This window comes from Cheilinus undulatus, linkage group 15 (assembly GCF_018320785.1).
Source record: "Cheilinus undulatus linkage group 15, ASM1832078v1, whole genome shotgun sequence".
In the NCBI taxonomy this organism is placed as follows: domain Eukaryota; kingdom Metazoa; phylum Chordata; class Actinopteri; order Labriformes; family Labridae; genus Cheilinus; species Cheilinus undulatus.
In genome coordinates this window covers 37,559,028-37,573,762 of record NC_054879.1, presented here as the reverse complement: position 1 = coordinate 37,573,762, position 14,735 = coordinate 37,559,028, and the positions used below count along the sequence as shown (strand labels likewise).

The 14,735-nt window shown below is 38.3% G+C and overlaps 1 protein-coding gene and 1 long non-coding RNA gene across 2 annotated transcripts in view; one reads left to right on the top strand and one right to left on the bottom strand.

Annotated features, from left to right (window-relative positions):
• The window catches only part of LOC121522807, a 26,621-nt gene extending 20,602 nt beyond the window's left edge, over positions 1-6,019 (top strand). Inside the window, exon 3 of the long non-coding RNA XR_005993002.1 lies at positions 5,792-6,019. This is a non-coding gene — a long non-coding RNA (uncharacterized LOC121522807). The remainder of the gene's footprint in view (positions 1-5,791) is intronic.
• Positions 1,835-14,735, bottom strand: cbsb (cystathionine beta-synthase b). Its single transcript, XM_041807459.1, has 15 exons — positions 14,638-14,735; positions 11,696-11,995; positions 11,402-11,508; positions 10,407-10,541; positions 10,236-10,315; positions 9,955-10,159; positions 9,774-9,865; positions 9,398-9,517; positions 9,186-9,270; positions 8,966-9,071; positions 7,358-7,435; positions 7,146-7,280; positions 5,773-5,881; positions 5,589-5,673; positions 1,835-1,965 (listed from the first exon to the last, which is right to left on the bottom strand). The coding sequence occupies exons 2-15, from the start codon at positions 11,986-11,988 to the stop codon at positions 1,841-1,843; spliced, it is 1,755 nt and encodes a 584-aa protein (XP_041663393.1). The 5' UTR covers positions 11,989-11,995; positions 14,638-14,735; the 3' UTR covers positions 1,835-1,840.

The following is a 14,735-nucleotide window of genomic DNA, read 5'->3' as shown; positions in this document are numbered from 1 at the left end:
ATAATCTATTAGGACATTGTGACTCAAGATATCTTCTTGTCAGAAAGTTTGTTTACAGAATCAACATAGTAGCACTGCCTAGTGCTAAAACTAAAAGCACCATACAGTTGAGCACAAGCTTCATCATCTCATGTGGGCCATATATCATTTTATTTCTAAAATTTGCTGCGGGCCAATCAAGAATGGACCACGGGCTGCATTTGGCCCCCGGGCCATAGTTTGGACACCCCTGCTTCAAGGGATTTTCAATGACTTGGATGCAGAAAGATCTGGCTGTAAATTTTGTGGGTGATCCTGATGATATTTCCTTTTTTAATGTAGCGTCTTTTAAGGTTTTATAGTCAATTCAGTTGTCTCTGGGTGCTGATCGTCTATCAGAAGTAATTTTTCATCTCATAAATGGAGATTAAATGAATAAATTAAGTAATCAGTTTGGTTTGAGGTGAAAGAGCTGGCATATAAGGAAACTAAGGACAACTAAGACGTTTCAATAAAAATCTGAATAAATCTACCATTTTGTTATTTCCTGGAGTTTTTTTGATGCAAAGGTATCTGTAAACCCACATAAACCTCTGGACTTAATAGGCCAAGAAAGTTTGTAGCAGCAGTTACATGAATAAACCAACTGTGTGCATATTGCTTATGAATTAAACATTAGTTTGAAAACAGAGTAAAAACACTGAAACCCTTTGAGGGGAAACAGAATCTTTTCATGACCATCACAGTGCAAAAAGGCCGAGTGACTGTCTTCAGAAACAATTATTTCATAAGATCAGAGATGAATCAGAAGAATTACACGAGAGAAAATCAGATAGATGTGATTTTCATATGAATTAATATTTTAAGTGTTCTCTCTTTTAATCTGTTGTTGCATTTAGCCTGTAAAGATCTCCACAATAAGATTTTTTTTTTTCACACTTAAGTGGTGATATATAGCAAATGACTTTATTACACCAGATTAAAGAATTCATGATTTTGATGGTGTAAAAGCTGAATGAATGCACAGAAAAATATGTTTAAACTTAAAAACATTATGGTAATGGGCATCATGTAAAACTCACATTTCATTATGCTCTGCCTGTGTCTTTGCATGGCTTCACACTGCCCCCTGCTGGTCAATTTAGATACTATGAATAGTATATTCAGAACAAGCCTGAATGAGTAGGGGAAGAAGTAATCATGACTTTATTTTCAAAACTGGGAGAAGATAACATGCAAGCTGAGTGTGAAACACACTTCCTGGCAAAGATAAAAATATTTAATCTTTAAAAAAAAATACACACTTTGATTTAAAAAAAATGTAAGTAATTCAGCGCTGTAGTTTTCAACAAACAGAGCTCAAAAATTGATAGCACATTTTAACATGATAGTATCATGGTGTTGGATAAATATCCAAGCATACATTATTTGTTCTACTTGCAGGGGGAGCTGGAGCCAGTCCCAGAACATGCAAACGCTTCACAGAAAGGCTCTGTCCAACAAGGATTCAAACCAGAAAACCCCTCGTGGCCCCTGCCACTGTACCACCGTGTAGTGCCTTGAAATAAATACATAAAATAAATACATATCTCCATTTTAATGGTTATGTGGCAATATGTCTACAAAACTCATTTCTCTTCTTCTTTATATGTTTGAAAGTAAGTAAAGAATGCTGTCAAGCCTAAAAATTATGTTTATTTGTAAAATGTTACATATTTGAACCCTACAGGGAAAAATAACCTCTAAGCATAGGCATTAAGGTGTTGGACACACAGACAAGACACTTCATCTTGATTTATCCAGAAGTTCTCAAGTCCCGCTGCCTGCTGGTACACAAGCTGTATGCATAATCACATTGTGTCTAGAGAGAGCACTCAGAGGGGGAATGACTCGCCCTCTTGTCCGCACTAATGTAGTTGAGAAGGTCGATTGCTGTCACGACAGCGGACACCACCGGCCTTTGGCAAGCTGACCCATCAGCGTTATCTAGAGGGATGGCGGACAAGATAAAAGTTAAACAGTAAAAAGACAGATCACCCCCTTCTTTAAAAGCTAAAATGTAAAATTTAAAAAATTGAAAGCGTTATTGTTTTTTGTCAAAGAAATCTAAGACAACATATCAAATGTTGAGAAAATGTCCCTGATTTTGGAAAAAAAAAACACCTAGTTTGAATTTGGTACTGACAACATGTTTCACAAATGCTGTGAAAGGGTCATATTTGTTACTCTGATGACTCATTTTTCCTTTAACATCAACCTTTCATTCAAATTGTGTGTTTTAATTGCTTTCAGATGATTAGATAGTTAGTCCTAACTTTAAGGCAGGGCTGTCAAACTCAATCACAGCAGGGGCCAAAATCTGAATTCAGGTTTAACCTGAGGGCCTAACAGGGTCAAGATTTAACTGAAAACTGTCAATCGTGTTTTCACAGGTAATTACTTTTGGGCAAAATTAAACAGTGATGATAAATGATGGGAGAAATGAATGGGAGAGCTCTGTGGGATCATTATCTTCTATGTTCTTTGTCATGTTTTTGACTTTTTGTTTTTCCTTTATGATCATGTTTGTTGTTTTTGATGTCTGTGTTTTTGTAACTGCTGATTGTATGGCTGTTGTTCTTGCACTGAGTTTGCTTTGTTGGAGTGCACCAATTAAGAGTACACACCCACTTTTTTCACTGCACCTGAGAAGCAGTTGACTGATTGCAAGGCAGCTGCCACAGCCTTGAAATTCTGTGGACAGTCACTTGTTTTTAAATGCCCTGATGAAGACTTCGTGAGTTGAAACGCGTAGGCGCTTTAGCCCATTTATTAAAGGTTTTTTAACTTTTTCAACACAGTGTGCCTTAGTTTTTTCTGGTTATCACTCTTTTTACCATACATAATACAAGTCTGACCTCCCCCTCTGTTTTTAGTGATGATAAATGATTAAGATTTAAAAAAAAAAAAAAAAAAGTCACCATGATTAAATATCACAGCATTAATGTTACTGTGTCCATGTCAAATAAATGCTAAATAAATAAATGAGTTTAAAGGCTCAAAATCTGAGATAAAAAGCCAACTTTATAAGTCCTAAAGGTCAAAATACAAAATTAAAAGTCAAAATAAGGTTTTTAAAAGGTAAATATGTGAGACAAATTACAAAACCAAGAGTTCAAAAAGTCAAAATAGAAGATAAAATTCAAAATTGGGACTCTAAAAGGTCAAAATATGAGATAAAATTCTCAATCAGGTGTTTAAAAAGTGAAAACATGGGATTAAGAGTTAGGGGTTGAAAAGGTCAAGATTTGATTTAAAAGGAAAATTTGTGAATTTAAAGGTCACAATGGGAGAAAAAAAAGGTAAAAATTACAAATTTAAAACGTCAAAATATTAAATAAAAAACAAAATCCTAAGTTTCAGTCATAACCTTGGGATGCAAAATGAAAACACAAATTAATTTCTTTCCCTCATTCCTGACTTCTGATCTAATTTATTTCTACTCTCTTCTTTTTCAGACTTGTATAACTTAACAAGGATTTTATATATATATATATATATATATATATATATATATATATATATATATATATATATCTTCAAGGTTAAACTTACATTTTTATACTGGAGGAAATTTGCAGGCCAATTCTATGATCTTGTGAGCCGGGTAAAACTGCACCGCGGGCCACATTTGGCCCCCGGGCCTTGAGTTTGATACCTGTGCTTTAAGGAAATGAGTTTGTAACAGCTGGGAAATATTTATCCAAGGCAAGGCCCTAAAAATATCTTTAACCAAGTTCTTCAGAATTCTGCTGCATACACACACATATAGTGCCTAATACAAGTATTCACCCCCTTGGATGTTTTTCCGTTTTTTTTTTTAATTTTATAAATCAATCATGGCCGATATAATCCAATACAGCATTGACCGGAGAGCCGGGGCAACAGTTGTTTTATGCAGTCTCTCCCATCTCAGCTGCTGAAGCTTGTAACTTCTTCAGAGTAGTCCTGATGGCCTTTCTCACTAAGTTTCTTGTTGCACAATCACTCAGGTTGAGAGGACGGCCTGATCTAGGCAGATTTACACATGTGCCATATTTCTTCAATTTCTCAATGATGGATTTAACTGAACCCTGGGAGTATTTGGTGCCTTAGATTTTTTTTTGTATCCATCTTTGACTTATACTTTTCAGTGTTCTTTTGTCTTCATGGTGTAATGGTAACAAGGAATACTGATTAACCAGTTACTGGGCCTTCAAAACACATGTGTCGTTATACTACAGTCCCTTAAGACACATTCACTGCACATTCACTGGTGATCCCTACCTCAGTTGAATTAGGTCAGTCACTTGTAAAATGGTGAATATTTGTGCAATCAATTATTTTTCCCTACATATTTTTATTTCATTGACATTACTTTGTAGAAATCTTTTGTCATTTTGACATTAAAGAAGGGGTTTTTTTTTTGGTAAAAAAAAAACAAACCAAATTATACTGGCCATGATTGATTTATAAAATCAGTAAAAGGGTAAAACATCCAAGGGAGTGAATACTTGTTATAGGCGCTGTATTTGCTGCATACTGCAAGCTTAGCTAACAGTTAGTATGCAGTTGGACCGTACTCAGAGGCCTGACATCTCTGCATCATGCAACTGTATTGTTTAACCTCCTAAGACCCTGTGTGCACATATTAAGACATTGCTCTCCCACAACAAAGTAACCATTTCTGGATGTTTTTTTCTGTGTGGATATCTGGGGAATTTAGGAATTTAGGGGACATGTTTGAAGATTTTGGAGAGTTCCATTAGAAGATCTGAGGAAATTGCTTTGTATTTTTTGGGGCATCTTCATGGGAATTTGGGAAATTTATTAGTAATTTTTTGTAAATGGGATCAGGAATTTGGGGGAAGGGGTTATCCTTTGAGATTTTCAATCATTTTCATGGATATTACAAAGAATTTGCTTGGATGTTTCAGTCATTTTCAGAAATTTTGTTGAATGCATGTGTATCTTTTTTTAGAATTTGGTAAAAAAAAAAAAATTAAAGGGGAATTTGCTTGGCAATTTCATGTGACTTTTTTTCTGGAATGTTTAGACTTTATGATGAAGCTTCACTGAAAGATCTGAGAACTATTTAAAGAAATCTTGGGTTACATTTTTATAAGATACTTTAAAAATATGTTTAAGAATTTCAACAGGAATTTTTGGTAATTTCTTTGAAATCTTAAGAAATTTCTTTCGATTTTGGAAAGTAAAGTTTCCAAGAAATTCCTGTTCATAGAAAGGGCTGGAGTTTTGACTTATCACTAGACCCTACTTATCCCAAATAAGTGCAAGAAACTAAAATGCTTTCCAGACAAAAAGCTCAGGTCTCAGGAGGTTAAGTATTTCTTGGTTGAGCTTCACTGGCTATGCTTGCAACAAGCTAATGCAAACTCTCTAGATAGTCTGAAAGCCACTATGTATTTTGGGATGGTTGAGTGTGACCAGTTTTCTCCCAACACATAGTAGAAAACCTAGCTGATCATACACTGGGGGGTTTCTCACAAACAGAAAATTGCATAATATGAATTTGTGACTAATTTCAGACAATTAAATACAAAGAAAGTGCCAGAAAAAAAGCGTCTTACACTGGATTTGATCATGCACCACCACTGCGTAGTTGTCGGTTTCGAGAATATGAGACAGTTTCCCCAGGATGTTGCTGAGGTGCACCTGAAAGCAAAAGACAGGCATGTTGTTAAATTACACAAATATATTTGATGAGTCTATTTTTAAACAATCTGACCACTTAGTGTGTCCCCACTGACTGACCTGTTTGAATTTTTTGCAGAGGACCTTCAAGACAGCGTCTGAGGGTTCAACCTTCCCCACTGCTACGGAGGACAGGATGGCTCCTAGAGTCACCATTCCCAGGATCCCTCTGTTTTAAACACAAACATAACCACACAAAGATGACTGTGATACACATGTCCACCAAGCTGCTGTCTGTATATGTGGACTATGTATCTATTTATTCAAAAAAACTATAAGACAAACACTGATAAAAAGCATAGAATGCACAAAATATTGTGAATTTTATCTGTTTACTCTTAAGGGTTATGCAGCATGTTACTCATTGATGAAGCAGATATCAGCTATATCCTAACTGAATACATCTTTAAGTAGTGACTTTGGTTAAAAGAAGTGAAGTCAAACTCCCTTTGGGTTTGTTGTTCTCAGCTCTAACTCTAACCCTAACCCTGGCCCTCACCCTCACAGATGCATGTGACGTACCGCCCCAGTCCAGATAGCTAAAGGGATAAGTAACTTACTGGATGGATACCATCTATCCATCCATTCTTCCATTCAGGTCGCAGTGGTAGCAGGTTGAGCAAGTCAACCCACACATCCCTGTCCCTACCAAACAGTTTCCAACTCTGGTGGATCCTGAGGCCTTCCCAGACCAGACAGGATATAAAATCCCTCCAGCATATTGTGGGTCTTCTCCCAGGAGGTGCCTAGAAGGCATCCTGATCAGATGCCCAAACCACCTTAACTGGTTCCTTTCAATGCAAAGGAGCAGCAGCTCTGCTCTTAGTTCCCTTCAGATGTCTGAACTCCTCACCCTATCTCTAAGGCTGAGCCAGCTACGCTCAACACATTTCAGCCACTTGTATCCACAATCTCATCTTCTCAGCCATTACCCAGAGTTCATGACCACAGGTGAGGTTTGGAAGGTAAATCAACCGGCAGATTTATAGCTTTACCTTTCGGTTTAGCTCAAAAATCCGGCACAGCGCCTGCAGTTCTTCTGACACTGCACCAACCCACCTTTCAATCTCATGCTCCCTTCTACCCTCAACAAGACCCCAAGATACTTGAACTCCTTCAGCTGAGGCAGAGACTCACTCCCTACCCAGAGGGAGCAATCCACCGTTTTCCAGCAGAAAACCATGGCCTTGGACTTGCAGGTGCTGACTCTCATCCAGACTACTTTGCACTCAGCTGCAAACCCATGCCTGCTGGAGGTCGCCAGCTGAGGAAGCCAACAGAATCACGTCATCTGCAAACAGCAAAGGTGGAATTCTGCAGTCCTGAACCCCCCTCCCCTCTGGATGGATACCAGTGCCAAATAAATACTCTGTAGACTTCTGCCAATTTTGAAGCAGAAGCAGATTGTGACATCCTATTATACAGATTTTTACCCTGATTCATCGACGACAGGGGCCTGGTCGAACGCTTTCTCTTCCAGGATCTTGATGACGCTCTGGCAGGACATGCTGGGTGATACTGTGAGGGGAGCAGACAGCTGTAGACACTGGACGGTCATGTTCCACCACCTTGGAGACACAAATAAGTTATCTACAACTTATCTATGTTCTGGATAAGTTTTATACCACCTGGTTGACTATCTCACCATGGTTTGAGCTCAATCGGGGATTCCAGACTGAGGAAGCCTTTCTCACACATCCACTCGTCATTCAAGAACTTTGACCTGAAGGACAGAGTTTGAAAAATTGAAGACATAAATTAATTGTGCTATGTAGTTTTTCGTCTTGTTTTGGTCATCATTTTGATCGTGGCTCAACGTGCCTTGACTCAGCCTTTTCTTTGTTTTTGTCGTTTTTCAATTAGTACTGTGTACCTGTTACATTTTTGGTATCCCCTCTGGTGAAATTGAGAGCAAGCTGGGCTGAGACCAAAATTTAGCTTCAAGACATCACTGATAACTGGATAATCAGAGAGAATTGAGAACTGTTTCAAAGCTATCTTTGAAACAAAACTTACGGTTAAAAAGCGTGGCAGCCTGAGAACCAGGCACACTATCACCTCGGTGTCTTCTGTTGTTGCTTTGAACATCATGGCAGTTTTGGGCATTTTTCTGCCTACACTAAGTAGGTACTATCATAGTTTGTCCTTAAATGGGGCCAAGAAGAGTAGAGTCGTGCTAGAGTCAAGTCTGAATCGAGCTGGTACCACTGATGGAAATGCACCAAAAGTTTCTCTCAGCAGCCAGCTATAAATGGCTGCACTGAAACTGGTGGTAGTGCCAAGAGACATGGTTTGAACCTCTCCTGAAAAAATTTCAAAAGTTTTGCAACTTTTTTAAATCCATGTGGAAGCTAAATGACTGCTACTAGAGTGATAAAGTTTTATCTTAGTGCTTACTTCTTCCCACCTGGTCCACATGACTTGATTAGTAACACCCATAGAGCCTCTATCTAAATATGACAGCATACCTGTTAATGATGACTTTGACGCTAAAGTGTTTTAACGATTGATTACTGATGTAGAGTTTGAGTTTGTGCCGGTCAGTTTGACACTGTTTGCTATAAGAAGGATCATGTGCATTTGATAGTTCCCAAGATGCAACGGGACTCGATAAGAAATGATGATGGGGCATTTGGGAAATAATGTTGTGCAACTGGCAAATGATTTCTGAGCACGATCTGTTTCATGTGATAATAAGTACTATAAGAATTCATACTGAATCAAAAAATGCTACTTCAGAAGGTCTACCATCAACAGAGCATGGGTAAATTACCACATCCACAAGTACCAGACCCACCAGACCACATCACTGTCATTAAAAAAAATCTTTAGAACACTTCATCAAACCTTTTGTGGAAACTTTCAACAAAAATTTTCAAAACATGTGTCAATTTTTTTAACTTCCCTCAAAGACATTCATCAAGTCCCTCCAAAATGTTTCAAAATTTTTGCCAACATTTTTGGAAACTTAAATATTCAAACTTGCCTCAAAAATATTTTCCAATTTTTTTTTTGGGGGGGGGATTAAAAATTTCACCCAGAAAAGTTGAACATGGGGCACTAAACGGGTGTGCAATCCTTTGTTTTTTGTATCCCAGCATGATATTCATTAAAACTTTAAACAGGATCAATACGAGGATGTGTTAGTTTTAAAAGAATGGACCCACTCCTCACATGTATCAGGAGAAGCACCTTGTAATCCAGCTGTAAATTACCACTGGGTATGTTTGAGTTACATAAACATGTATCTTACATGTAGTTGCGGATGGAGTCGGCGAGGATTACGACACAGCGCTGCCCCTCCTCAAGCTGCTGGGCCATTTTTACAGCTGCTGCCATGGCTGAGCCAGAGCTGCCCCCTGCAATAAAACAAACCAATTATCACACATATGATAACAGGAAGTGATAAAGACAGAGCAGTAAACCTCTAGGAGCAGGAAATTTTACCGTTCAGGTTCACTCTGAGAACTTACCACACAGAAGACCCTCCTCTCTGATGAGCTTACGTGCCATGGTGAACGTCTCCATATCTGACATTTTACACCACAAGTCCACAAGCTGAATGAAGAGGACAGCAGGGCAGTTACTGAATGAGTGCCATAAAACATGAGTGCTGCTCTGCTACAGTATCTTAAAAAGCTAAACTTGCAGGTTAAAGTTTTAACATTTGTACAGAAACACTCACTGATCTGTCAAACACTGCAGGGACAAAGTCATAGCCGATTCCCTCCACCTCAAAAGAAGTTTTCTCGCTCTTCTCTTTTGTGCCGCCCAGGATGGAGCCTTCAGGGTCAACGGCAACAATCTAAAACAAACAAGACATGGGCATAAGTTCCCACAATCTGTGGAAACTGTTTATGGCTGCAAAAGGAGAAAACTCCACATTAAAATGCATTTATTTCAATACAATGTCATTTCAGTCCCTGTTTGGCATAATGATTGGCGTCTGAATACTTTTGTCCACATAGCGTAGCTTTAATGAATACCTGTGCATTATTTTCTTCATCTGGTTTTCATAAAACAAAGCATACATATGAATCACTACAGAATGAATGTAATACCTTTATATTGGGACATCTCTCCTTCAACTTCCGAGCCACTCCAGTAAGAGTACCACCTGTTCCAGCCCCTGCCACCAACATGTCCACTTTACCTGGAAGGAAAATCATAATACACAGAATGCATTATGGTGACAGGAAAAAAAGAATATGAGTAAATTATCAAACAATAAAGAGCACACACCATCACACTGCTCCAGGATCTCCTCTGCTGTGGCATTATAGTGAGCCAGGGGGTTACCAACATTACAATACTGGTCAAGGATGTGCGAGTTGGGAGTCTCATTCTTTAGACGCCAAGCTACACCCATGTGAGATTCTGGTGAGTCGAAAGCTGCAGAATTCGGCGTACGCACAACTTCTGCCCCCAAAGCTCTCAACAGGTTCACCTAAAAACAGAGAGAGATTTTCCTGAAATAAATGTTTTATTAAGAACTCATGATCTAATGGGATCGAGCTACACACCTTCTCCATACTCATCTTCTCAGGCATGGTGATGATACAGCGGTAGCCTTTTACTGCTGCCACCAGGGCGATACCAATACCTGAAGACATAAAGAGGACAAGGATGGTTGGCCATGCTCTTCTGAAGGTTGTAAAAGGTGTGATTTTTCTTTACACCCATGCGAGAGATACCCGTGTTGCCTGAGGTGGGCTCGATGAGGGTGTCCCCTGGTTTGAGAATCCCAGCTTTCTCAGCATCTTCGATCATCTGCAGGGCGATCCTGTCTTTGATGCTTCCTCCTGCATTGAAAAACTCGCACTTGGCCACTAAACACAAAAGAGAAATGCGTCTCTGAAGAGTGCTCTGGTAAGATTTAAGAATATGATTTACTAAAAACCTCTTTTCCTAAAAAGATGGTACATGTAAAATGTAAATGAAACATGTAAAGAAAATATTTATTAGCATATAGACAGCATAACAAATGTTGAAACTGGTAGATTTGATCATTTTTGAAATTTTTTTTTTGGCCAACAACAGGTTCCAAAAAAGCAAGGACGGGGTCATGTTAACCACTCTGTAGCATTACCTAAACTCAAACATAGCCTATGTTAACCTTAATTTAGAATTCAGCCACTACATTTCCATTGATGCACCAGCTATGATCATTCCAACACCGCAAATGGCAGCTTGCATGTGATTAGTCTTTAGATTTTTTCAAATTGTAGAAATCTAGGGAGTTTCTTCGTAGAATAGACATTGGAAATGCACTAATGTTAATCCAATAAAGCTAATATGTCTCAATATGCAGGGCTGCTTTTATGAAAATCCTTTCAGTGATTGACTTTGTGCAGATAAAACATAATTTCTGCAAAAATAATTGAGATAAGTAAGCATTGGCTATGACCAACTTTACCTGTGGTGCAACAATCAATGGCATAACTTTTGCCATTTTTTTTCCTTTTTCCCTGTATAAAAAAGTGTGCCATTTTCCTTTAAACAGGGGGTCATTGTAGGTTGAAAATATACACATTTTGTTTTTATTAATGTCCCAGCTTAGTAGGAAATATGGTTGTATAAGTTACCAGTCAAGTCCAGTTTTGTTCATTATTAAATACAGTGCAACCCCTGTTAAAATGCTCCATTTAATGTGTTAGTTTTCAGAAAGTATATGCAGTATTTTACTCACAAATATCACACTTGAGTCCAAACTCTTTAGGGATCTTGTTCAACCGAACCAGGGGTGTGTGTCCAATTTTGCTCAGGATGTTTGGGAGGATAGTCGGTGCTGTTGTGCTGTGAAAAAACAAATCACCATCAACTTTCTAATGCAGAGCCACCTTTCTCAAATAAACATCTTAATGACCGCTTTTTTTTTTTTTTTTTTTTTTTGTCATGCATTAAAATGCAGAATCCATTCGTGGAGCATTGCTGCTTTCAGAAGTTACAATGTTACCACATGGTAGACTGATATCACTCTCACCTTACTGGCTGGCTGTGGGGCGACTCTGAAGAGGGTGCACCCAAACTCCAGGTACATCTGCTAGGCAAATCAGGACAGATCCAGTCCTCCTGAAATTGAACTTTCCCGTCCTTCAAAACTTGACTGTCATGTTGTGGTTTATCCTGAACTTTTTGCAGATCCTGATCTCCATTTACAGCGAACTTTTTACTACCGTTGACAGTAACAGCATCCCCATTCACAGCAGAGGATTTTGCTTTTATCAGGCTGACTGCATGTGGGCAGATAAAGGTGCTTTCAAAAACAGAAGGCATGGCTCACCTGCAGGAAGAAAAGACATTATGAATGAAGATATCTGATTTATTTTTGTTGTCACTGCATTTACGATTTACATGTTGTAAATATCGGATTACTTCCACACAGAACTCATCAAACCATGTCTTTATTGTCCTTGCTTTGTGTACTGGTGCACAGCTATGTTGGAATAAAAAGGGCCTTCCACAAACTTTTGCCACAGAGTTGGACACATAGTTTTACCCAAAATATCTTGGTAGGCTGAAGCATTAAGATCGGCCTTCGCTGGAGATAGCGGGGTCTAGCCTAAACCCTGAAAAACAACCCCGTACTATTATCCCTCCTCTACCAAACTTCACAGTTCAGGGAGATAATGTTCTCTCAGCATCCGCCAAACCCAGGCTCAACCATCTGACCCCCTTAATAGTGAAGTATGATTTGACACTGGACTGCAGTGACGACACCACTCTATACGATGCTCGGCATTGGACTTGGGGATGTGAGGCTTGCATGCAGCTGCTTGGCCATGGTAAGCCATTCCATGAAGCTCTTGTCGCACAGTGTTTGTGTTTACATTAATGCCTGTGGAAGTTCAGAACTCTTCAGCTATTGAACCAGTGTGTTGGCGACTTTTACACACCATGCACCTTAGCAGTCCTTGATCCCGCTCTGTGATTATACATGGTCTTCCGCTTCATGGCTGAGTTGCTTTGTTCGTAAACACTTCCCCTTTCTAATAAAACCACTTAAAGATGATGGTGGAGTCTGAAATGTTCTTTTTTTAATTTACTCATCTATGGTAAGCCTTTTTTTTTTCTCTTCCTTTTTTAAAAAATTTATTTTACATTTGTACGTAGTTTATACAAGTGCATTTTTCGCATCTATTGGTATACATGGATATATGTATGTATGCATACACATGTATATAGACATTTGTTTATATGTATATTTTTGTTTACATATATACTTTTAGTAGTATTCCTTTTTTAAAGTTTTGTTAATTTTTTTGTTTAATTTGCTTTTATTGCAGATCCAAGGACCGCTGGGGGGGGGGGTCTCTTTTTTTTCACAGTAATTCTTGTCGTCATTTACATTATTACTGATGTACTTAAATGTGTAAAAACCCAATAAAATTGTCTGTTAAAAAAAAAAGATGATGGTGGAGTATGCAGCTGAGATGAAATTTCTCAAATGTTATTATGTCAGTGGTGGCATCCATCACAGCACCAGGCTTAAAGTCACTGAGCTCTTCAGAACAACCCATTTTTTATCATAAATGTTTGTAAATGGGGACTGCATGGCTGAGTGTGTGATTTTATACACCTGTGGTAGTACTTTTCCATATAGTGTATGTCATTTTAGTCATATAATTTGGTGTGGCCCTGTTAAAAAAATTAATCATGGGCTGCTATTGGTCACTGGGCCATAGTTAGGACGAACTTGCTTAGTGGTTTAGTTCACACTGGTGAGGCTGGTCCTCCAAGCGGGCAGCCTGGATTAAAGTCTGGCCTGCTGCCATCACACTTTCTTTATCTATCTATCTGTCTGTCTGTCTGTCTGTCTATCTATCTATCTTGTCCAAATTGGATAATGATTGCTCATGATTGTAAAAATCCCCAAGAACAGTGATATTATACAACAGATTTTATTATTCTACTGTGACTGCTGATGCTTCTCCACCTGTAGTTCTTTTATCTCCTCACCGATAACACTGAAGACCCACTGATGTCGTTAAAATGCAACTTTAGTCATCATTGTGGGGCCTCGGAGCTACTGAATGGCTAAAACAAAAACTAATCAATGATAAAATAAATTTAAAAATAAAAGTATCCCTCAACAATTTTTGAGTGCTTAGTGTTTTTTTGACTTTGACCAAACCAGTATCTTACAGAGATAGCTTTGCTGGTGAAAAAGTGCTGCTTCAGCCACGTTGAACAGATAAGTTATTACTGCAGAGTGACACTTTTTACTTCATCTTTGTATTGTATCTGTAATTGTTTATTTCAAAGACAAGTATTATAGATTTAAAGAATTTCTCCAATCCAAATTTGAGGTGATGACTTTTCTTCTTCATGACCTCTTTGATTTTTGATTAAAGAACAGTCAGTGAAACATAGATGATTTACCAACATCAGCTGTGTCTATTTTATTCACTCAAAGCTCCTTATTTACATTGAAGTTACACACTTGAATCACTGAACATAGAGGCAGACCTCATATTACATTCTCATTGTAATGATTAGATCTTGAGGGTCCACTTTCCTAAGAAAACAAGGGAATAAACGTAAACTTACGTCTCGACTTTTGAATATTTGGTGCTTTATTTGATTCTATGTGAAGTTACGTTTTGTATTTTATATTTTTGAAGAGTAGCTCTGGTCGACAGGCTTGGTTGCCTTTTCCACAGTTCATGAAAATAATAAAAACTGAAGAATGTTGACTCAGATGTTGAAGTAAATGAAGATATGTGTCCTACTCTATGGAGTATTTAAAGAGAAATTATTTCAATATGCTAAGTTCAATCGCGATGTTGTCGCCTAAATAAAAAGTTACCGACGTTACCGGATCAAATGACAAAGGCGGATCATTCTACTGATGATGAGAGTATCGTAACTTTTTTGTTAGAACTTTAAGATACTGAATCCGTTTTTAAAGAGACGTGAACTCACCCGTCAGACGTCACTAGCAGCTGAAGCGAAGAGAGACAACTTCTCACTCCTAGCCAGAGTGCAGTGGCACACACTTATAACAGTAGCACCATCTAAAC

What these genes read in the sequence shown, in the direction of transcription:
- cbsb (XM_041807459.1), bottom strand. Translation starts at nt 11,988, where the DNA reads ATGCCTTCTGTTTTTGAAAGCACCTTTATCTGCCCACATGCAGTCAGC. An exon ending in GATCCTGGAGCAGTGTGATG is followed by an intron (nt 9,866 to 9,954) that starts GTGTGTGCTCTT and finishes TTTTCCTTCCAG; the next exon opens with GTAAAGTGGACATGTTGGTG. An exon ending in AGAGGAGGGTCTTCTGTGTG is followed by an intron (nt 9,072 to 9,185) that starts GTAAGTTCTCAG and finishes GTTTTATTGCAG; the next exon opens with GGGGCAGCTCTGGCTCAGCC.